At 36.9% G+C, this 25,393-nt stretch overlaps 1 protein-coding gene across 1 annotated transcript in view; it reads right to left on the reverse strand.

Moving 5' to 3' along the window:
• LOC136366566 (dynein axonemal heavy chain 5-like) overlaps window positions 1-25,393 on the reverse strand; it is a 150,564-nt gene that overhangs the window by 68,938 nt on the left and 56,233 nt on the right. Inside the window, exons 43-52 of the mRNA XM_066327725.1 lie at window positions 24,056-24,250; window positions 17,691-17,825; window positions 16,489-16,678; window positions 13,852-14,069; window positions 12,193-12,504; window positions 6,955-7,044; window positions 6,634-6,870; window positions 5,962-6,129; window positions 1,841-2,047; window positions 251-580 (exon numbers count right to left, since the gene is read on the reverse strand). Of these exons, the coding sequence (XP_066183822.1) occupies window positions 251-580; window positions 1,841-2,047; window positions 5,962-6,129; window positions 6,634-6,870; window positions 6,955-7,044; window positions 12,193-12,504; window positions 13,852-14,069; window positions 16,489-16,678; window positions 17,691-17,825; window positions 24,056-24,250 (2,082 nt within the window). The remainder of the gene's footprint in view (window positions 1-250; window positions 581-1,840; window positions 2,048-5,961; window positions 6,130-6,633; window positions 6,871-6,954; window positions 7,045-12,192; window positions 12,505-13,851; window positions 14,070-16,488; window positions 16,679-17,690; window positions 17,826-24,055; window positions 24,251-25,393) is intronic.

Consider the following 25,393-nt stretch of genomic DNA (forward strand, 5'->3'; position numbering starts at 1 on the left):
CAGCTATGCTCACTATATTATATACATATAATGTGATGCTTACATCAGCTACAGAAGATACTGCATGTGATTAGGATTTTCATAAGTAACTTGGTGCTGAGAGCCACCAATTCAGAACAGAGGCATCAGCCAGCAGTTACACCGGTAGGCCACAGCTTCACAACATGAACTACAAATGCACACGAAAGTACAAAAGGCCTGGGTCAGATATTTCCAGGGCTCAAGAGATGTAATTGCTCAAGAGATGTACCTTTGCTTTTGTCATTTGCCAAACCTTTCGACTTGTAGATACTAATGCTGAAGCCAGTTTACATACTTCTGTGGGGAAATGTCGTTGTTCACAGAAATAGCCCTCAGCTATTGTTTGAAAAATCTTATCAATAGAGGAAGTAGAAGGCAGTGTGCAGTTGAAGATGGTGAACTGGCGTTTCAGGCGCTGTGGGATGTCGTTCCGACCTCCCCCAGGGTGAATCATAGCAGCTACAAACTGGATGTCAACCACATTCGTGAATTCCCCTGGCTTCTCCAAGCTATAGAAACCTTTCTGTTCCATCAGCTGCCTTACAATCTCATTGGTGATCTAAATATAGGCAAGAACAGAAAAAAAAAAGGAATGGAGAAGTTAAGTGTTTCAAGATTGTCAACATGCAACGTGGCAACCAAACATTCAGATGCAGTGCATTGGCTGCATGTAAGCTTCATATGCCAAATACTTGTGGACATGAAGTCAGACATTCAACTGGGTTTGCATGATTTCAGTTTAAGAAAAGACAGCACTTTCAATTTTCAATCCAGACTATATCTTCAGATTGACACAGGCACTTAGATAGTGGCAAAGAATGATTAATTTAGGACAATGTGTAGTCACGTGTCCACTTGCACAGAGGCACTGAGTACAGAGCTATACTGGAAGCAGGGAAATTGCTTTTTCTCAGCAGATTTTTTATAAATTTAAGTCACATTTTCAGAGTATAGATCTATAAGTATTCTTTCATCAATACCTGAAGACACCTTACTAGTCTTAATTGTCAGCTGTGATAATAGAATTGTTTAGGTTGGAAAGGACCTTTTTATCATGGAGTCCAACCAATAAACTAATACTTCCAAATCCACCACTAAGTCATGTCCTCAGGTGCCGCATCCACATCTTTCTTAAATACCTACGGGGATGATGACTCCATCACTTCCCTGGGCAATCTGTTCCAGGGCTCAACAACCATCTTGGTGAAGAATTTTTTCCCTAATATCCCATTTTAAGGCATTTAAGAGGCAACTGTAAAACTTGAAGCCATTTCCCCTTGTCCTGTCAACACTGACCTCACTACAACCTCCTTTCACACAGTTGCAGAGAGCAATAAGATCTCCTCCAAGCTTTCTTTACTCAAGGCTCAACAACCCCAGTTTCTTCATAAGACTTGTTCTTTAGACTCACCACCAGCTCAGATTTCACATAAGAGATTTCACACAAAATAGCAATTTAAAGTCAAGAGCAGATCAAAGAAAAATCTCTGAGTGTTTCTTGGATTTCCATGCTTCCTTTCCCAGACTGGTTCTAAGGACTGCTAGTTTGGAAGTCCTACTAGATTTATGTGCAATCAAACCAAAAGGCTTAAATACAATTGCACCAGTGGCTTGATACTGTCCTTGATCTTTTGGGACTGACAGCTTATTAGTCATGTCAAAAACTGGCTTGGGGAAATAGTTTTTAGTAATATTTTCCCTAATCCATATTATGATACCTTTTTTCTAACCTGTCCCATTATTTTAACACACAGATCAGTAATTCCATCAGCAACAATTGTAAGACCACCAACTCCCAAATGTTAATATTTCCTTTTACCTGATCACCCCATTCATTAATCAGAGGCATGTTGATGTCATCAATAAAGACAGTCATTTTCTTCCCTGCTGGAGGACCGTGTGTAGCACCCATTCTTTTGCCTATGTAACTTTCTATGCTCCTTTGGAACATATGTGGCAGAGTTGCAGAGGAAAAATTTAGGCATTTGGTCAAGTGAACATCGGGATCATACTTGCTTGTGTAATTCTGCAAGATAAACCACTTTTAAAAGCACATCAATAACTCCAGGTGAATTAAGACAAAAGGAGATGCTCAGCAGCCCTGCAAAAATCTCAGTCTTACTATTAGCTTCAAGGTCTCCAAACACAGTTTATTTAAGATAAATACACCATCTGCAACTTGAAATTCAGCCAAACTGTCAGTTAATGTTTTGCATAATTTTTTTAAGTATTAGAATTTATAAGTTCTTAATAGACCACTAAGTATTACAAGTAGACGTATGCCTGCTCAAGATGCAAGTAAAGTTTGCATTAGCAATTGTCAAGTTTTTTCTAAATTTAAGCTGTTAGTGATGATCTATCACAGCAGACTACAAGGAACAAGAGAAAAATCAAATCCATTTTCATGTGTACACTACAAAACCAAAACTCTTAAAACAAAAGCAGCGTAAAGGATTGGCAGTGTAAAATTAAACCCAGCTACATCACACTTACTGATAGCTATCTTCTCTTAATGAAGAAAGTAATCCTTGAATTTTATGAATATGTACAATTCCCACAGCTGCTCATGATGCCTCAAAGCAACAAAGTTCCCCTTTTCATATTTATTGAGGTTTTGAATAAAAATATATAACCCTGGAGTCACACCAAGGGATAGGGATATGTATACAGAGAGAGAGAGAGAGAGTATAGGAAATATTTTGTTTAGAAAAAGTCCTGGAGCTTCAAAACAGCACTAAAAATTCCATATTTCCAACATAATTTTTTTTCCAATATTTGATTCTTCTGCAATGATGATGAAGTTGAATATCAGTGAAATTCATATCTGTATAAGAAGGTTGACTAAAAATGTTCCCATTTTGGTACCTCAGAAAAATAAATCTATATCATTGCTGATGAAGTGCTCTAAGAACTCCAGTGAGACATACCTTCTGTGTGACAACAGAAAGGAAGATACATCTAGATACCTTAAAAGTATTTTGATGAATGTTGTTGATTTTGTTGATACAGTGATAGCAGTTTAAGAAAAGATGCCCTTCAGAAACAGTTTTTTTCAGACCTCACATAAATGCGGACCCACACATGCAATGTATATTCAGTCCTGTCTTTGGTGTGTACCCTTCACAGCTGAGGTGTTGGTGCAGGTCAGTGCTCAGACCTCTCCTCAGGAGTCCAACAATTTGTACAAAGCTCATGTCCCAGGTGCAGGTGCCCAGGGGCAAGCAGTGGGGCTGTGAGGCAGCCCCTGGCAAGGGGAGGACAGGGCTTTCCCATGCTAGACACAGCCAGCTCCAGCCACCTCCAGCAGACTCACTGGAGACACTCAGCCCGTGTCAGGAAGGGTAAAATGCTGCCTGGCAGTTGAGAGAAAAGTGCAAAAAAAAGTGAGAAAATCAGCCCTGCAGACACCAAAGTGAGAGCAGAAAGAAGGGCAGGAGGTGCTCCCGCGCAGATTCCCTTGAAGCCTGTGATGCAGACCATGGTGAAGCAGGTTCTCTCCCTGCATTCCATGGAGGTTCACAGTGGAACAGAGATCAACCTACAGCCCCTGGAGGACCTCCCACTGGAGCAGCTGGATGCCCAAAAGAGGGTCCCCATGCAAAGCCCATGCTGAAGCATGTCTGCTAGCAAGAATTGTGACCCCAGGAAGAACCCATGGTGGAATATTTAATGAAGAACCCATGGTGGAATATTTCATGAAGAACTGCAGCCCTGGCAAGAACTGTATCCCATGTGGGAGGAGGGAGCAACATGAGGAGGAAGGACAGGCAGAGTGGAGCTGTTATGGACTGACCACAGCCCCCATTTCTCATCCCCCTGCACTGCTGGCCAGGGAGGAGGTAGAGGAGTCAGGGATGAAGCACTAAAAGTGAGCCTGAAAAGAAGAGAGGGATGAGAAGAGGGTGTTTTCAGTATTGGGTTTTCACCATCCAATTCTTGTTTTAATTAGAAATAAATTTTACAAGTGTTCCCCAAGTCAAATATTTTTTCCATGGCAGTAATTGGTGAGTTGAGGATCTCCCTGTCTTTACCTCAACCCCTGTGCTGTTGAGGATGGGAAGTCAATCAGCAGCTGGGTAAGGGTCTTGCAGCTGACCAAGGCCAGCAATCTGCAACTATGAATTCTCAACCATTCAAAAAACACATTTGTATTTTATTCATTATGGCATTTCAGAATGTTTGCATGGTAACAGTAATATTGCACGGTACAGAAATGAGAACTATCTCTGAAAAAAAAGAGGATATTGAATAGGACTCTTTTTGTTAGTTAAACTGTCAGAAAATTTTCAACTGTCCTTTACCAGTTTAATATTATTTTTTAAAATATTGTGCAATTCAGGAATTATTAGTACAGAGAAAAAAGGTCTTAAATAATGTTCCATTTTAAGTTCGTTATTTTGATTCATAGTGGTGTTTTACTCAACATTGAAGATTATTCAGATTAATTCAGATTACTGCCTGAAATGGTCTATGTTAAGGCTCTTTTACTTTTTCATGAAATCAACTGTTTATATCTGGAAATTTCCACAAGGTGTAGTAAAACAAAATTCTACCGAAGATGAAAGCAGAAGATGAACAGTTGTGAGGGCAGTTAACACTCACTCCTAACTTTACAAGAGATCAAATATCTGCTGGCATACCGCTCCCTTGTGTAAGGAACATACTCTGCTCTGTAGCTTAGACTCAGTGTAAGCAACTCCCAAGAATCAGTACCAATTATTTTTAGGGGCAGGAATGGCAGCTGAAGGCTGGAGGTTGCCAGTATTTGGCCAAAATCCAGTATGAGGAATATCAAGACCACCACCCAGACCCCGCCTCTTCACTCTGCTAAAATAGTTCTCCAGCTGGTGCCAGGAACAGAAGCTGACACTACACCGGCATTGCCTGTTGGCATCGACAGCTATGCTGAAAAAATAGTAAGGGCTGCTGGCACGGGTACAATTTGCTCTCCCTCAGGGCTCAGAGAGCACACGGCCAGGGCACGCAAAACGGCTCCAGATTTTAAGAAAGCCAAAGGTCAGTTTAGGCCGGTGTTTTTCAGCTATTTTCCATTTCAAGACCTCTTCAAATCCTCCAGTGGAGGTATGTATAGCCAATGTACAGCCAACCAGATGCCTGTATAGCCAATTCAGCTGTCCCAACAGTAAATCAGTTTATCTAGCTACCTCTTGTTGATCAAAGAATCCATGCACTCCCCTGAAAAACACAGGAAACCCTGCTGAAAAACATTATGCTTCCATTTTTTAAAAAAAGGGATGCCAAGTCTGGTACGACATCTGGGTTTGTTCAGCCTTTTGATTATTGACTTCTCTGTATTAAGTTAATAATTTTTTTTGTGTCATATGATTAAACTGCAACATTTTTATAATGCAGAAAGTAGTATTTGTTAATTTAATAGCAATCCTGCTATTTCCCTCTAGAGACAGAACATGTCATTTTCAGTGAAGAAATTGAGAGAGCAGATAATAACAGTAAATTTACCCTCGGAAAACTATCCTTATTAAAGAAGGAAGTTCTTTTTCTTCTGTTTGGCTTTTGAAGAAAAGCTATGCAACAAGGGTGTACAAAAGATCAGTTCACACATGGCACCACTGACAAAGCACAAGAAAATAAAAAATCCTCCAAGAATCAACATTTTCTTAGCAAAATCTTCCATTAGACTACTCCAAAGAAAAGAAAGAATATAAGAGGGGGTTTATCATCTGACCTTGTGGCCACAGTTAGCAAAGTTTAAAAGAAACCTTTACACGAAAGTGTAGAGACTTGGGTTTTTTGCTTGTAATCCATGGGAGTACTGGCAAAATGCCTCAGTAGAAATGCTAGTATTTACTCTGAAGAAAAATCAAACTATCCTTAACTTCAACCTAATATTTGTGCAAATATCAATTATTGCAATGTTATTGTAGTAATATATTACATAGGTTTTTCTGTTCTACCTACCTTAATCATAACTGTTTTTCCTGTTCCTTGTTCCCCAATTAGCAAAACAGCTTTTCCTTGCCACATGATAGTGTGCATTAGGAAGTCTGTTCGGACACTGTCTATGTTCGGAACTAGAATGGAAGTATATTCTGGTAGTGAATCTTTAGGATAAATATATTCCGGGACCTGCATAAGAAAGACATGCAAAAAAGTTGAGAATTCCTACCTGCCCACACAATCACTTTGTATCAGAACACAAAATCAAATATACTTTATAAAATTTACACCAGCAAAACTTTCCTTCCTGAAAGCCAAGTGTTCTTTTGTAATCAACCAGTATCTTGTCACGCTTTTCTAAAAGGGTGTTAGACTAACAGGATCTTTTCATCCCTCCAGTGCCTGATAAAAGCTTTTCCTTGCTGGAATTTCTTAAAGAGTAGGGTGATAGACAGTATACAGAGTTAAGATCATTTCTGTTTCACTTCCAAAGCTATTTCAAATGCACGTTTCTATTCTTTGCTGAAGATATATATGGGGAAAAGAAAAATTGCATTCAAAAAAAGAAGCTCTTGAGGATTTGGCAGGGTTAATCTTCCTAACAAAATTATGTAGCGTTGGAAACGAAATGTCTCTTACCAACTGTATCTTGTGTACTCATTAAGAAAGCTTAGCGTGTTGCAGCATACGAACCTTCTTTGACCAGTGCTCCCACTGGCCACAGGCATTGATACCAAATTCAAACATGGTTTCCTCTCCACTCACAGCTGGAAGCTCTTTCACTGCAGAGTGCTTCCGTAGGAACAGCTCCATTTTCAGCCTGTCATCCGGCTCCAGAAGGGCTCCAGCTGACCACATCACAGCGAAAACAAACAGGCGAGCAATATGTTCCTCACTGAGCTGCTTCTCATCTCGGCCAGACAGCAAACCCTGCAAAGTGGATGCAATATAGAACTACTGCGCTCCTAGAACAAATCACAGAATCAGAGAGAGAAAAATAGAAGCCATATCTACCTGTAGGAGGTCAATAGCTTGCTTGATGTACATACATTCTAAAATCGACATTTTTGGTGTCACAGCAGAAAAAACAAAATCCATCACATCCTGGGAAGAAAAAAAATATTGTTTAAATATTATCTTTACCATTTTCAAGGGTATGATTTATTCTTAGATGAGATCAATTCCTTAGTTTCAAATATATTCTAAACTTTATTTCCAAATGACAATTTCTCGCATTTCTGGGCTTATAAATATTCAGACTTTGACCATGATTTTTTTTTTTTCTAACAATAGCATATTAGAAAAATAACTTTCATGTATCAGAGTCAGCAGAGCAACTCATATGAGCTCCACAGAGTAATTTCCTGAGGAGCAATTTGAAGAATGTTTTTCAGTTACTTCGAGGATCTGCCTGCCATTTGTGCTCTCCACTGAAGATTTTAATCTACCACTGATATTTTTGTAGTAGGAAGATAAAAGCACTAATGATACATATATATATATATATATATATATAATGTACAAGTTTACCACTATAAATTTCTATCTGTCGGATCGGTGTGATCTGCTCTGACTGTACCATACTGTACCAGTCCCTCTTGAAACCAATACTCTTGCTTTCCTGTAGAATCCTGGTAAGATCCAAAAATAATTTTTAAATTTATTTGAATGGAAGTTGGACTTTACTCAGGTTTCTTCATATTGATGAAGAAACCTGAGTAGGCTGCCATGTCTGCCTTTGTCAAGTATTTTGCAACATCTTGAGTAAAGTTTAAAATTGATGTAAAGTTCTGTCTGAGATTTGCAGTGCAAAATTTTAGAACATCAATCGCCATCCAACAGTACAGACTGATGTAAATTATAACCTTCTTTCACCTTCATTCAACAATCTGTAATATAATACTCTCCCCATGGCTTCTATTTGCCTCCTTAATCTTTGGAAATCATCACTGGCCACTCATTCTGGGAAATGAAAGTATAACAGGGATATTATGGGAGACAGTAATTTGGGAGGAATTCCATTTATAGATGTCATGTTCTGTCAGAGAGAAAGCTAAGACATTGAAAACACTCAATTGCCCAAAGACATAAACAATTTACTTAGATCCTTTTAAAAAATCCCTGAGCTGTTTACCCACATGCTCACCAGCTTTGTTTCACTTTTCAGTTTATTTTTTGCCACTAAAGTTCTCCAAGTGCTCTGTGCTGATATTTATTGTCACAGACAGTGAATCAATATTTTTTACCCATCCTCCTGAGTTCCATCCCACTAGAACAGCAGGTAGCATACACAAAAAAAAAAATATTGAGATCAAAAACTCAGTTAGGCACTTTAATCTAGAGTAGGGCTTATGGCTAAGTGGTCTAAGAAGACAATCTGAGTGCAGGCATAGACAGAATCATGGAATAGGTAGGGTTGCAAGGGACCTTAGAGGTCATCTGCTTCCTTCACCCCACCATGGGCAGGCATGTCACCCACTCTGTCAAGTTGCTTCTTTTGTTATTTCTTGCTGACTAGCAAAAGTGCTTCCACTTCTGTGTGCCCTCTTTTTCTGGCTTTCCCTCAAAAATGCCTGGCTCATCCCTAATGGTATGCAGGGTGCCCAGCTGAGTAACTGAGGGTGTTGTGGGTGCCACAGGGGAGTGCCCACCAGCACTGTGGGAAATTAAAATCTAAGACTTCCAGAATTTGGAGTTAAATCTCCCTGAGATTCAGCTTCTTCATCTGTAAAATAGACTAGATGTCTCATAGGGCAGTGTAAATTGTTTAATAATTGATTTGAAACACACAGAATAAAGATATTTCATGCGTCAAAGTATTCTGTACTGTCAAGAGCCCAATTTTCACCAGAACTAGTTTTATGGTACTTATGAATCCAGTGAGGTTTCTGTAGTTTATGAAGGGTTTTTTAATGTTTTCTTGTTCTCTGAGTTTATGGGGAAAAAAGAAATCAGTTCCTTATACGCCAGTGTTTTATTACTACTACTATTTTTAAAACAATACGTGGCTGAAAAAGAGACGCAGGATTAACACAGAAATTTGCATGAATTGCTTGGACAGGGGGACTGGAAAAATGAGTTGGATCATGAAAAAGACGTAAATTTTTTAAGAATTTGAATCAGGAATTCGCTATCCCTTACAAGGAGGATGAAAAATGAAGTCAGATGCTAAAAACTCACATGAAAGAAAGATGCTTTTGCACGGACTACAATCACTATAGAACTCACTGGACTACAGAACACTCTTCAGGACAGGAAGTTGGTAACATATTCAAAGACTTTAGACAAGCAAAAGAAAAACCCAGTAATAAAAAGTCATTAATACTTGTAATATTAATTTTAATATCAGTATTTAAATATTAAAGGTAAGAAATTCTCTGGATTATATATTCAGTTCTATGCTCCAGGCACAGTAGCAGCCTTTACACAAATTGTATTAGTGTGATATTTAATATGGAGGAAGAAAATTAGTCACATCTGAAAATTAAGTTGCTACTATTTTTATTTTTTTTTTTCACTTAAACAATACTTGAACGTGCTGAAATTTATGTTATTCACATAACATCTATCACTGGTTTGGGCTTCACACTTTGCAGACAACCTCAATAACACCACTCAGGTAACGATTTTAATTATTTCAGTTCTTTGAAACTGTCTCAGATAATTACTTCCATAAGCTAAGAAATGCTAATAAGTTGCTTACAAGTAGCAACATCATTCACAGCCCAGGAACTGGCAGTGGAGCTTCTAAATTTAAGAGAGACTTTTTATAGGGATGGGAGTTTATTAGAAATTACGCAAAGCAGGAAATATTGCTGAGCAGAAAGAATTGGGAAAGGGAGGAGAAAAGTTCAACCCCTCAATCACTATTCTAAAAAACGTTCTGTGGAAATAGAAAGGACTCTAAGATAATCTTAAACTGAAATAAGGTTGGGTTTAAGGGTTTGGTTTTGGACTTTTTTCCTTCTGTTTTTTGTGGTTTTGGGTTTTTTTTTGGTTTTTGTTTTGTTTTGGTTTTTTTGTGGGGTTTTTTGTTTGTTTGTTTATTTGTTTTTTGTGGGTTTTTTTTTTACGTATAAAAAATAGTGACTTACTGTGCTGTTTATAATGAAAAGAATGAATACATTCTTTCCAGTGATTCACAACCATTATTCTCTGTTTCTTTCTCCTCCATTACTGCTACCTGCTGCACCTTTATTAAAAATTACTTTATCCAACAGGAAGACTTTCACTGACAAATACTATTTTGATCAGCATAAATAATGAGAGCTTTTTTTAAGCAAATTGGAATTATTATAGTTTTTGTCTTACGTCTATTTTAGTTGAGATTAAATTCAGTTTAGATTAAATTCAGAAAGTCTCTATACATCTACTTAAGACTGAGTCTCCTTGGTTACTATGTTACCATCTATACTCTAATCTTCATGTTCTTTGAAAAACCAGATCTTTGTAAGATGTTTATATCCATATTTTCCTTAATACTAGCATTAGATTCACCAACGTCTATATCTGGGGTTTGACAATCACTGTTGATGAACTTTATTTCAAAAATTTTTCTTTTTGAATTTTTTCCTTTTTTTTAATGTGGCAGAAAATAATAACTATAAAAAGAGCCATGTGAACACAAAAGTAGTGTTACTCTCATCTGTAAAATCACTTTTATTGCCTCTATTATTTGAGAAGCAAAGACAGCACATTAAAAGTGAAAGAAAACTGCCAGCATGACAGCTTTCATTTACATTTTGATAGTTGTAAATGCAGCCTTCAGCACTGAACTAACTTCATATTTCACTGCATTTTCATTTCTTAATCTAATAAAATACATATTTTTCTGGACTTTATTGCTATTGCTTCAGGCTTGGGCATTTTAAGTGTTGTTGTTATGTTTTCAGAGCAAGTTGTAGAATAAAATAGAAATAGAATTGTAGCAAAGAAGCAGTAAATTGACCCACATATACATTACTTTGGAAGCATATTTTAAAACTCATTATCAGAATTGTTTCTCTTGCTGCTGCAGTAAATACTTTGTCATATCATTACGTTTTGGAGGTAGAACAAAATGAATAGCTTGTTAAACATTAGTTTTAAAGTAAATGCACACTGAAATGAAAAGTAGAATGTTAGAAGACATCTGTTAAAATTCAGGGCATTCTAAACCTGTATCAATCATTACTTTTATTATGATCTATAAAAAGCATTTTGAAATGTCACTCAAAGTTCATTAAAAACTGCATTTTTAAAATGCAAGAGAATGAAAAATATTACATGAGAAACTCCTGTGAAATCTGATACCAATTATATGAGTAAACAGGTAGGAGCTAGCTGATGGAAAACCAGGGTATGTTGAAGTTGCATTTATTTCACAGATACTGCAGAAATCAGGAGATAACAACACTGAAAGGTTGCAAAGACAAAAGAATTCCTTAAAAACATTCAAAAGTAAAAAGAAAATATTTCAATGTGATTGAAGAAGTATACTACTGTGATTATGCTTTTATACCACTATTGATTGAGTAGAACCATCTATAATATTGCTGGAACCTTTCTAATGATTCCATAAGGTAAAGCCAAACAGAGTGGGAAAAACATTCAGGATTCTTGCTTTGGATCTACTGACCAAACACAATTTAGTCAGATAATGTATGAAAGAGATGCAGTTTCAAAACCTTATATTGAAACAGATACTTGGATAATAAAATCAGAAGAGACAACCATAGTCAGAACTTCAGAATTATAGTCAGAGCTTCAGAGCAGCAGAGAGCACAGAACTAACGTGGATTAATTTGAAATATTGAAAATATTTTTAAAAATAGCTAATGCGTCAAATGCATTCCTGTTGCACCAGACTAAATCTAGCTTAATTTCTTTCTGAATTTAGTTCTTTATATCTAAAGCAAGGTAAGAACTTTACCCACTTCCTTTGTATATTCTAAAAATAATTAAAATTTCAGTATTAAAATTACAAGCAAAAAGAATATCTGTTTTGCCAACACGTAATATAAAATAATCACTGGTTTAACAATTCATTGCCAACTATCATATGCAGACAAAACAAAACATTCAGATTATTCATCTGTTAGAACTCCAGTCATTTGTTAATTATAATTTTCTCTCCTTTTTTAATTCTTCATCTTTAGTTTATTACATGAAGAAAGAAATGTAAATAATTGAAAGAACACTTAGGAAGAAGCAATGCTTCATTAAAAAAGAATAAAAGATGCAATTTTTTTTCTGAAGTAGTTAATTAAGTACCTGAAATACAGTATCAAAGCAATTCCATAGGACATTGGAGTATGTAACTGGTAGTGTCTGCAGCCAGGCCCTTAAGATAGGCCTCCAGTCTAACACTGAGGAACTCATGAAGACCATCCCATTACGAGAAACTGTTGCAGGAGAAGCATTGTCAATGTTGTGAGGTTCAAAGATAATTTTGCAATTGGGGGACATTGGAATGCGATCTCCATTGGCCAAAGTAAGGGTCTTATTATCATCCAGAACAGAGTTCAGATTTTCAATCCATATTGCATCAACAGGTCCATCCAAAACTATCCAGATATGTTCACCCTAAAAAAAAGGAGAGACACACACATTCAACTTCACCTATATTTGATGCCTTAAGTTTTAGCTTTCATATTTTCCAGATTCTGTACTGCATTGGTACATAACTCTGAACTTCATATAAAGTTTTAGCAAGTTCTCTTCACAGTGTACTTAGACAAAACAATCCTTTTCCAGCCTGAGAACCAAGGGCACCATTGCAGCTTCAGGCCCAAAAAGCATAAACAACAGCGAATTGAGGAGAGCAATCTGGGAGGATGGGACTTCACAACCTGAAGCTGCAGTTGGACAATTAACTCAATATGTAAATGGACCAAAACTTATAAAAGTGTCAAAACTCATGACCAGGGATCCATCTTGGGTAGGGCCATGGCCAGGCTCTTGTACTGCCCAAGGTGTACCCTCTGAAGGCCTTTTTAATAAATACCTACTTTATTCCTTTAACACTTTCTAGCCCCTGTTCCAGGTAGCCTCTCAATGCATCACATTGACAAAAAATATACATTAATATAATATCAGAAAATGTACTTTTAGATATACATAATGTCATAATCTGGTACTCAGCAAAAAAGCAATGTCAAAATGCAATTTTTGTAATTTATTCAGTGATTTTAATTCTTCTTTTATTGTGTCACACAAAAAAGGATATTAAGAAACAGCAACAAAAATTAATTTGTGCTGTACTTAGCAGAAAGTTGTTCTACAAAAGAACATCAACCAACACAGCATCCATCAAGATGGATGAAAATATTTCCCATTAAACGTAGTCATGGACACAGGCACAAAGTCAGTCTGTGTAGGATGCTATTACCCAAGTATTTAATGTAAGTTATCCCATTTTCCAAGTCAGAACTAGGTGACTGTTCAGTAGATGTAATTATGATTCTGTGAAACATGATCTGCATGCTTGGGAAACGCCTACATTGGTTTCTTACCAAAGCCTTACATTCTGATATAAAGTGGCAATGACTTAAAACCAGACAGGAGAAAATTGACTTTTTGGTCCTCACATCGAAACATGAACACATCTCATTTTTGTGTTTGGATTGCTAACAGAAGGAAGCAAACCACTCAAAATATTTTCTAAATAAATTCTGGAACCTCAAATGCTTGGAAAGCCTAGTGCTATCTGATAGAGATATATATAGATATATAGATATAGATATAGATATAGATATAGATATAGATATAAAATTCTGACTCTTGCACACACTGAGCTCCTCAGACACAAAGCAAAATTAGCACTGCATATTCCCATTTGATTTTATAATGGAAGACCTTTCAGAAAAATGACAGGTAACGACACCTTACGGAAACAGTATTAAATATCTATCATGATACAATATCCATTACCTTCTTTGCCTTTAAAGTTTTTCTCCATAATGTAGAGAAAATACCATCTGTCCAGTCATTTGTAGCAACATCAAGGGTACCGAACATCTGGGAAGCTGTGATTGCCTTTGGGTTCATTCTCATCTCTTTATGAGGAGCACCACAATCTGTCATTGCTTTCATCAAAATATTAATGCACTTTGTCTTTCCTGCACCAGTTGGACCTAGAGTCATCATACCTTAAAACAATATAAACATGGTTGAAAATGAAATGTCAGTGTGTTGTGCTACCATTTAATGGTTCATTGCATCAACAATCCTCGTTTTATTTTTATCAAAAGCCAATAAAAAAAGTGTTTCTCACTCCACTTAATGTTTATTGAAACAGAATTTGAAACTATTATTTAAAGGCCTCTATAAATGTCTCTCTATTATGATAGGCAAGCCTATGTGGGTCTGTATCCTCCCTCAGGCAATTCTTTTTCTTTTTCTAATGGGAGAACACAATTGCCTTTTGATGCTCTCCTGCAATGACACTGACATGAACGGTGGCAAAAAAATCCAGAAATTTCTAAATGTTTCTAATGAGAATGAGCAAAATCTAGTGCATCTTTCTGATGCAAAAGGAACAAAAACATGCACCTACATCCACCCATGCTGCCATTTCAATAGATCTTTCTTTCATAAAACTGGTAAACAGTAACCACACTTACTCATCAGTGTATACATGTTACCTAAGAAAAATAAATCATGTCTTCAAGAATAAATTGAGCCTACTGTTGATCTTCTTTAGTTATGTTTTCTAAATTACCTTCTCAATAGGCCCAGAATCTGTTCAAAATCAGATGGGACATCCAAACTGAGACTTCCAAAGTCATTTAAGGGACCTAGATAACTCCTACTAGCCCTAAAGGGAACTGGACATCATAATCCTTAGTTGGCTTTGGAAAGTTCTTCAACAAAAGTATGGAATAATCACAAACCCAAATAATAAACCTAACCCAATGCCATGCAGATTGTGTGATGTTTCCTCTAAAACTGAAGGGAGCTGAATGTTCCTCTAAACAATCTGAGGACTCAGAAAATCACTCATGCAATATGTTATATATGGCGAAGCCTAATACAAACTCTTCCATGTTAACCTAATGGCTTTTCTGATGGCTTCGGTGATATTTCAACCAAAATTGTTATGCCAAACAGATTTCAGGATCTATGCACTGAATCTCTATCTGTGTGTGTGTGTTTATAAAAGCACCTCATGTGCACATACGGCCATATTTCCCCTCATTATTTGAAATTACATGGTGACCTTTCCATAAATTCAAGTTCATGAGTAGGACAAATGAAAGTCAAGAAAACATAATATTTTTCTCTCAGTGAAGTTACTTTTATCATAGAAAGTCAAAAAGCTTTTGGCCTGAGTGTCCAACTGTTCAGAGAATTGGAGCTGCATGAATAGCAGGCATGTGTGGAGAGAAGAGACATCTCAGCAGAATGTCATGGTGGATCCTGAAGATTTTTGAGGAACAGAGGAGCTGTAGTGTCTCACAGATCAAACAGCTTCTATTAAAAAGAGACACATATAATCATAACTGAAAACATTAAAACTGATATGGTTCCTATATAGAAATAGCTGTTATGGAACACTGCAGCCAGAAATCTGGATGTAAATTAGTAAGTCTGCACAGCACTAAGCAGTTCTTCAGTCTAACCCATAGTCTGAATTAAAAGTTTGAGTCATTAAGGACTCAGACTGTGGTACGTGACTGAGTATTTCCTTTCATTTATTTAATTAGTTTAAGCTGACTATTCTTTTATTATGACAAGAAAAGGGAGAATAAGAAAAATTACATATTTATAAATCTTTTCTGCTTTAGTTATATTTCTTTTACATTTCCCCCTTATTATACACAAAAAATCATTAGTTAGAGGTTAAGGGTATGGGGAATATTTCAAAGTAGGGGTATTTCTTTTCCACTGAACTATGAATTGTAAAGCTGGATTTAGTACTGTCTTTGATACTCTTTCTAGGACAGGATAAACTCAATGGCTTTTTCTGCGGTGTAAAAATGCATTTTCACAGAATCAAAGAACAGTTGAAGTTGGAAGGGACCTCTGGAGTCCATCTTGTCTAACTACTCTGATTCAGCAGGAGGAAAGCTTATTTCTCCTCAGTATAAATGGCAAGAATCCATCACAAAGAAAATACTTGGAATTATATCACACGCATGGTAGAATCTATCAAAATAAAGGTTTGGTAAATTTTTTTTTGTAATCTTCTCAACATTATAATCTCACAGCAACATTAAACTCAAGCTTCATGACTGAACTCTGTCTGAGGGCAACAATTGTTCTCAGAATACTGAACAAAATTGTTGTTTCTGTATTTAAATGAATATATTTTAACTCGCTCTATAGAAATTTCAATCACCAAAGGCCACACTCATACTCCCCATTAAAATGTAATACAACGAAGGATTGCACACTAAAAAAAGGTCATAACAGCTTCTTAAGCAAAATACCCACATAGGCTTAAAAAATTACATCTGTTCAATTTTAAAAATTATTTTTCATTAAATTAATCTGCATTTTAGTGGCAGATAATACAATGTAGTCTCAAATACAATGGTGTCTCAAAGCCTCATCTAGCATGCTAACCATGTCGGACTCGTTGAGTTTCATACAGCTGAATAAGTTTAAGAATCCATGGTGGATGATTAATAAGCCCTGCTTCCTCTGTCTGTTTTTGAATCGCTGACTGTAGTTCAGGATACCCAGATTTATCCAGAGTAATTCCAGGGAATAGGTCATTAATGAGACTCATAAATAAAGGTTCATCTTCATCCACCTGTCAAGGATAAAGTATGGGGAAACACATTATTTATTTATCAAAATTATTATTATAGTTGTAAACAATCTTCAAGATAAGCCATTTAAAAGATGGCAGTGAAAATCTTATCTCTTCCAAAGCAAATATTATAATTATCCATCAGTTTTATGAAGTGAGTTTCATACAATGAAATCACAAGTAGTAATTTCTAAATTAAATACTTCAGGCCTATAAAAATGTCAACAACTTAATACAGCTTTCTTCAGCGTATACACACACATATTTCTTCATTTGTTGCACAAGTCAGGAAGATTTATTCCAATCATATTTTTCCTTAGAATTTTTATGATTTTTTCCTTTTGTAAATCTCTGAAGCGTTGCTATAGGTTTGAATGCATGTAGCAATTCACTGAATAGATTGACATCAGAAACAGATTAATTGGCTCCATCACAAAACTGGTTCCCAAGGTAAATACACGGAGTCTAGACATGCTATAACCTTTTAATTACAGCAATAAAGAGAAAGATGAATACTTTGAATAGTATTATCAAAAGATACAAATAGGTATTAGCTGCTTCCAATTACCTCACTTAAGGCAATTCTTATGATGTTCTGAAAAGGCAACAGACTCCCAAGAAATATATAAATTGAAATTCTGGATTAAGATGGATCTTTGGTGGCATTATTAAAAATTAACACAATGTATTCTTCCTTTCTCTCCTTAGGGTAAAAGGAATTAAAAACAAGAGCCAATTAGAGGACCAGGTAGATCCCCAAGGATCTCATGGTATTTCCAAAGATTTTTTTCAGCTAAAGCTTATGATGCTTATGATTTTCCTCTCTTTAAAAGACAAATTGTGCTCACACAGTAACTATATTCTGATTCTCAACTCACTTATAAATCATATTAAAACTGCAAAATAATGTAACCAACTGGTGAAGAAAAATAGCTTTTCAAAGTGCGTAATAAAGACTCTTAAAAATGCAAACAAAATACTCTATTGGGAAAAGGCACCAGCGTTACAGTACCAGTTTGGAGAGGTTCATGTCCCGCAGAACTCTCATCACAACAGTTTTCTCTGGCTCTTGGGGATTAGATCTTTTCACTTCTCCAAGTGTTCTTAAAACAGACAGGATATTTCTAAGCCCAAAGTCATAGTGAACCTTGAAATAAAGCATAAGCAAAATTTGAACTATAAAGATCAAATAGATCAAAGCAAAAATCAAGAGAGGACTGAAAATTAAATTCACTAAATAACTAAATGTTATAAAACTTCTCAATATGATTAAATTCACAGCTCCTCCTTTTTTCAAATAGATTTCCAGTTTTGTTGTTATCAAATCCTAAAGATGTTTTCTAGTATTGTATGTCCATACCAGAAATTGTACTTTCTGGTGATACAGAGCTCACCCTTATTTCCGAGGCTGACAAATTGGAACTATACACCATGTAAATTCCAGAATTTTCAGCAAGAAATAACTTATTGATTAGGTTTGCAGATGATACCAAACTGGTGAATTAGATCTCAACCAATTTCAAAATTACCAAGAGAAATTCAATACATTATCTATGTGTGCTGCAATTAAATAAAGGCGAGTGCAAAATACTGAAGATAGTAATAACCAACTGCACAAATAAAGAGTAATAACTCTTCTTCATTGAGTTGAGAAACAAATCAGGTGCACAAAGCTCTGCAGAAAATAATCTGACATTGGATTGATGTCACTTGCTCCCCAATGACTTATCTGCAATTTTAGTAGGCCATGTGATAAATATAATGTATAAATTCGTGTATAAAATATTGTATCAAAAGTATGGACTATTAAAAAGCTATTCGAGGGTGTCTCCAAGATTCCAAGGCCTACTGTGCAAGCTGTGAAACCACAAAGTTTGCAACTGAAACAACAGGGCCAAACTGGAGATAGCCCATTCATCAAGGATGGGCTTCCACTTCACGGCTGCTCAAGACCTGATATCAATCTTGGTGGTGGAGGATCCGGAGGATGATCAAATCAGCACTCCAAAAAAAGAATCCGGGAAGACTCTTGAATCATCTTTTCATATTTACAGGAACCCCTTTCAAAACCTTACTTGGAAATAAAGAAATACATGAATATCTGGACTTTCAGTGGACTTAGCCTTGGGACAAATAAACTGTATAAAAACCACACGCTGAAACCCAGTATTTGTGACAGGGTTGGAAGGCACCTTTGCTGCCGTTTCCCTGTCCACCCAGCATTTGATTGATAATGTCCGGTTTTATTGTGGCCTTTCAATTTGATTTTGGAAAAATTGCTAAATAAATTCTTTTATTTTGAATTGATTTCTAATAATTTATAACAGGCAATAAAAATACAAATGTCCTTTTTACGACAATTGAAAATATATTTCCAATGCAGTTGACATTTCTATACTGTGACCGAAAACTAGATTCCACATTCGAAAATGATCCCTACAGAAGAGAAATTTGAAGAGGAAAAAAAGCGATCAGTTGACTAGAAAACATATCAGAAAAAAGTAATACAAAATCTACTGTAAAAGTAGGAAGAGTGAATATGTAGGATGAGTGATGAAAAAAGTCTTCAGCATGCAAAAGATACCTGCAAAGAGGAAGACAGGAGGAATAGAAAGGAAAATGAGCAATGAGCCTAACTGCAGCAAGGGAGAAATATTGTGAGGAAAATATTGTGACCATAATAAAAATGAAACTTTGGATCAGGTTGCCTGGGAAACTGAAACCTATCAATGAAAAGAAAATGCTAATTTATAGCAAATTATTTAATTAAGAATTATTTTTCCTCCAGAAAGGCTCTGCCCAGCCTAATTTTCTATTATTTAATCAGGTGCCAAGTTGTTACCAGTTGAAAATTTAGCTATAAATGTATAGCCACACACTGCCAGGAAATCTTACTTGCAGATGGGAACACTAACACAAAAAAAATTAACAACTTCATGTGACACTGATGAACTCAGATGTCACCTGACTTCATCATCACTTAGTAAATTATTTAGTCCTAGTAAAATGTCTAGAATCCTAAGGACTCATATATTTCTTTTTCTCCATGCTAGATGACCATCACTGACATACTGAAATGAGTTCAGCAAGAGATGACTAAGTGAGAGGAAAAGAGGCAATGTCAAAATTTTCAACAGGGGAAATAGCAATGGTTTGCATAATAGAAAGATTCTTCACAATAAGAGTGGCAAAACAAAGAAAAGGTACCCAGAGAGGCTGAATATCTTCATCTTTGGAGGTATTCAAAACTCAAAAAGTTCCTTAGCAACCTACTTTATTGTAGTGAGCTAGAAGCAGGACAAGCTGACCTCTGGAGGTCCCTTCCAACTTACACAGGTCAGTGATTCTATAGAAGTGATCACCTTGTTAAATTTGAAGAAATATTTTCATACCTGCCAGAAAATTTAAAATAAGGTTAAATTACTTTTAAAGACAGAATTTCTAGTGCATTCCAACTGACCTACATGATGGATGGTTCAAGGTGAGTGTCCTTTATTTACCTTAATCTGTTTTCTAGTTTTACAACTGCTTTGCCTTTTGGAAATGGCACAGAAGAGCTAGAACTTACTGGCAAACATGGATTATGAGTTATTTCTTTGCCACATCTTTTAACAGCAATCTTTAAAAATTGTGCCTGAGCAAAATGAGCTGCAGTGATATAGCTGATGCCCTTGAAAGGAAGAATTAAAAATCTGGGGAAAAAAAAAAAAGTCCCAGTACTAGAAGCAGACTTTGCTCCATGTGGAAATATGAAAGCACCTTAAAGAGATGATTCTCAAAAACGGATTATCACCTCATTTACTTTCAAGATTTGTTAGGTTTTTCTTTTCAGTTTCTGTTTTTCTTTAAGCTCTAGGCTTTGTGGAAGGAGGTTCTAGGGAAGAAGTCCTATAACAAAGCCAAATAATCCACGTTTGGGGCTCTGTCAGAATAACTCTTTCACAGGCTTGTGGACTACTTGGGCTTCCTACATTCTCTTAAGGACTATTCTTTTACTTTACTATTTACTGGTTTTCTTTACTGAAGGAAATGACAGTTGGTGATAGTGCCTTTGGCTACTTGTGAGTCAGAGTTCCTCTTTCTGCAGAGTCTGCATTTGTGTGTGTAAAATGTCTGGAAGACTTAATGTATTTCTTCCGGCACATTCCTTTTAGCTTTTTTGCAGGGTAAGTTCTGCTGGTGAATGCTTGTTTGCTTTATTTCCTTCTGTTAATATACTGCATTTGTTGAAAACAGTCAACATTCTGCCCATTTCCTCTTGCACTGGTTCTTTATGTGACCCTTATCTTTCCAGTCAACTGCCTGGAAAACCCAGCATTACTTAACTTGGAATTTCAAATTTACCATTAAAAATTTGAATAAATAAGTTCCACTAGGAAAGAAAGACTATTATGAATTATAGAGTCATAGAATGGTTTGAGTTGACCTTAAAGATCATCTAGTTCCAACCCCCTGCCATGAGCAGGGACACCTTCCATTGGACCAGGTCACTCAGAGTCCCCTCCAACCTGGCCTGGCACACTTCCAGAGATGGGAAGTCCAGAAATTCACCAAGCAACCTGTTCCAGTGTCTCACTACCTTTTACAGTAAAGAATTTCTTCCAAACGTCTGATCGAATATGCCTCTAAGAAAGACTGTCTGTACTTTAAAATTTTAGTTTTCTGACTACACAGAAGCAATTTATGTCCAGCTGCATTCTTGGAAGTAAGTTCAGTTCATGAGACTCCCATATCCAATCTGACTAACTCATTAGATCTCTCTCTATATAATAACAAATTGCATTAGATGTATTCCCCAACCTACAACAAACTTCACAAGGAACTTCAACAAGTGTTTCAAGTTATTTCACTACTACTACAATAACAACACACATTCAAGTAAGGAAGTGGTGGACCCAACTGAGAAGCAGAAGATCCAGTCTGTGGTGGACAAGAGAGATGTCAGGGATGGTGGAACAGTGTAGGAAGGGACCCTTCTCCAGTGTGTGTGTACAGATAAGGCCAGGTGAAGAGAACAGCATTGTGGCAGAAGCTCTCACAGCAGAAGGAAGTGCTAATTTGAAGTGCCTGTTAGCTAAGGCACACAGTGTGACAAGAAAACAGGAGAAAATGACAGCTCTGTGTGCAGGTACAGGGTTACAGTCAAACTAGGAAATGTGGGGGCATAGGTACAGTGGATGGATACAAGTTCTTTAGGAAGGACAAAACAGGATGGAGAAATGGAAAGTTTCCCTTTCAAGTGAAAGAGTGGGAACATGTTCCCTTAGGATGGCTAACGAGCCAGTTGAGAGAATTTGGGTTAGAGGGCTCAACAACGTAGTGACATATGTCTGCTGCAAGCATCCTGATAAGGAAGAAACTGATGAATCTTTCTTTTAACAAGTGGAATTAGCCTCATCTATGCAAGCCCTGATCCTCACTGGGGGCTTGACACACTCCAATTTCTGCTGGTAGGGCAACACAGCAGGGCAGAGCCATTCAAGGAGATTTCAACACTGTCTCTGATAACATCCTCACAGACAAGATGGTGACTAGACAAGGTGGTCAGACGTTCCGACACTGACCAAAGAGGCTGTGCAGTGTTTATCCTTGGAGATACTGAAAACTCATCTAGACAAGGTGCTGAGCCACTTGCTCTATCAGATCTCACTTTAAGAAGAGGTACAGCATCTGTTCACCTCCAGAAGTCCCAGAGGAAAAAAAATCAGTTTTTCTCTGATTTTATGACTGTATAGAATGGATTTAGACAAGAGCAGAACTGTCCAAAGGGCTGCCCACAGGGAGAGGCAGGACAAACTAGCATACCACCATGGGCTTAGGGAAAGCTGTGCTTCCTGGCTCATGCTACCAAGTATAGTGATCCCATTATATAATATATTATATAAATGATTAGAAGAAAGGTCTCTATAGCAGGCTTCTCTGATGGATACTGTAGAAATGTCAGATGGTCCTGCATCATAAATATGCATGGAAGACTATTTCCCACACACATCATGGCTTACTTAGCAAGTATTATGGAATCTAAGTTATAGGAGAGATATAAGCATAAGATGCAGATATAAAATTGTGTTGCAGCTGAGTGTAAGGGCTGTGCCTATGTACACACCCAGAGCAATTGGTCATTAATTTTTGTAAATATCAAGGAACTCCCTTGCTAGCATCAGCACATATGAGGAAAAGGACTGATCTGAGACAAGGTGATTGAGCTACTTGCCTTCACAATAAAGCACTTGGGTAACTGGCACAGTTTTCCAGGTGGGAAACTGTGAGTTTCACAGAAGTCCTTCAGGTGGTTCCTATGATCTGTAGGTCAACTGATGAGGCTTACTTATATGCTTCAGTATGTTGATTAATATGATAAACGGAGAACCTCGTCTCAGAGGCTCTATAGGGCAATTTCTGCTGAAGAAATGACAAAACTGCACAGAGAAACTCTGCATTCATTGTGCAGATGCAGTAATCATTGCATATAAAACATTGTTTATCACCCTTAAGATGGTTAAAATAAGTTTTGTACTGTTAGGTTTTGTTTGGGTGTGTGCATTAAATTTTTAAGTACACTGTCCTAAGGTGAACCAGTTCCAGCATTTGTGACAACACAAAAAAAAGTAAAGCACTTATGCAGAGGGAGAAGGTCACGTTTCTGATGCCTGTTTATGTGACTTTTTCACACTGAAAGAAAGAATCTTGGACAAAAAATGACCACACAAACTGAGGCAATAAGAAAACTTAGTCTTACAAAGGCCAGGCATTAATAAATATGTGGTATAGAACTGAAATCATATAATTGAAACTGTAGTCAATTAGCACAGGTTCATCACTATCCAACCAAAGCAGGTATTTGAGCCACAATTTAGCTACTGTTCATATGATTTCTCATTGAGACCCTCTAGTGGACAGCCAGCACAGGGCATTCAAAAGACAAGAACTAGTTTTGTTCCTACTTAAAAACCCCATCCCAAACGGAACAGCAGTTTTCTGTTTCTAGTAGCATTCAGCAAGAGAGAGCCTTGTAGACACTCTGCAGTTATTTACAATTCTTACACCGCCTCTGAAATAGACCTGGCCTTCATAAGTGAAGACATTGAAAAATGTGCCCTCTGCAAGTTCAGCACAGCAATACACACCACTCCTCATAACTTCTCCAGTAACTGCACTCTGTTTAAGAATCACAAATCAAACTTCCTATACTACTCAATTTACTGTGAAAAATAAAAACAACATAATCATTTCAGACAGCGTTTCTGGAACTTGAAACTGAAAGCCCTAAAATATGTATAGGCTCATGACTGTAAAAATAATTGCATATTCTATGAAAGTATATTATCTTCATATCCTTTCAGTGACAGTTTACAGTTGGACAAATATTTATTTTACCTGTTTAGATAACTGCTCTTCACAGAGTTTGTAGAGTGTATAGAATTTTTGACTAAGGACTTGGTTGTCTCGGAAACCAGCACTTGCCAGCTTGACTCGCATAATAATGCTCCGGTCAGGCACCATCATGGCAACCGTGCGAAACTGAATCTTCAGATTTTCGGGAAGTTCCTGTCGTCCTGCATAGCCAGGGTTCTGAAAATGCAATTTATAAACCCAAAAAATATATCATGATGGCAGGGTAGGAATTTTTATCCTTCCTGATAACCATTCAGCACATGCGAGATTACAAAGGAGAAGTTGAGCATGCCACAATTACACATCAGTAGACAGCTGCCTCAATACTACAGTTCATGAAGTAAGAAGTATCACACATTATTTGGAGATGTCCAAGACTCACAGATACAAATGGACAGCCACTTACAGACCTTGCTGGAGCTCTTTTAAATGGTTACTTCCTCAGAGTCTTGACAGTGTTCCAGTGCTGGAGGTTACTGTCCCCTGTGAGCATTCCCAGACCATTTCAGCGCAAAGTCAGTCAAGCAGTGCAAGCCATTACTGAGTATAATTTAAACTAATGGATCTGACCTTTCACTGAAGATGTCTAAGTCATCCATATGAGTACTTCATGGCTCAGTTGTGACAACTGTAGTCACTACCTGGGCAGTGATAACTTCTTAATCTCTTTCAGCTCTTGCCAAACTGTCTTCCCCCTGGCCTTTGTATGGCGCTTATTCACCCCCTCTTTCAAATCACAGTGATAACATTAACACTTTTCAAAGGTAGGCCCCCCTAAAATAAAGACAAAGGCTTTCATTTTGAGTTGGGGGTGTGTACCCACATAAGCTAAGGAGGGAGACATACAAAGATGACTTGAAGGTATTCTTATACTTTCCTGCTGCTTTGCCTCTTGCACTGCTAGAAGCAGTCCACAGGCACCAAATAGAAATCTTCAGGAGGCCAGTGAGCCAGAGTGAGGGTGGTTTCCCTCATGCTGTCTTCTAGGACTGAGGTCAAAACTTCTTCACAGGTGGTCAAATACTGACCAGACAAGCTACAATAGTCCTTGCAGTAGTCAATTACTTCTGGTTTATTTTGACAGGTTTTGACTAAAGGGGGTTAAGTTTAATCTCAAACTGTCAAATATTCAACTAAAAAAGTCCTTAAAATACATAGTTAATGATAAATGTATACCTCAAGTCCTAAGATCCAGTTAAAAATACAGACAAGAGAAAATTATATTATAATTATTTTACCAAATTATCGTTCAAGCTTCATTAACTATTTTCTAACAGACAGTTCCAATATTTCACAAGGAAATGGAACAGAAAAGGGTTT

Source organism: Sylvia atricapilla, chromosome 1, assembly GCF_009819655.1.
Source record: "Sylvia atricapilla isolate bSylAtr1 chromosome 1, bSylAtr1.pri, whole genome shotgun sequence".
In the NCBI taxonomy this organism is placed as follows: Eukaryota; Metazoa; Chordata; class Aves; order Passeriformes; family Sylviidae; genus Sylvia; species Sylvia atricapilla.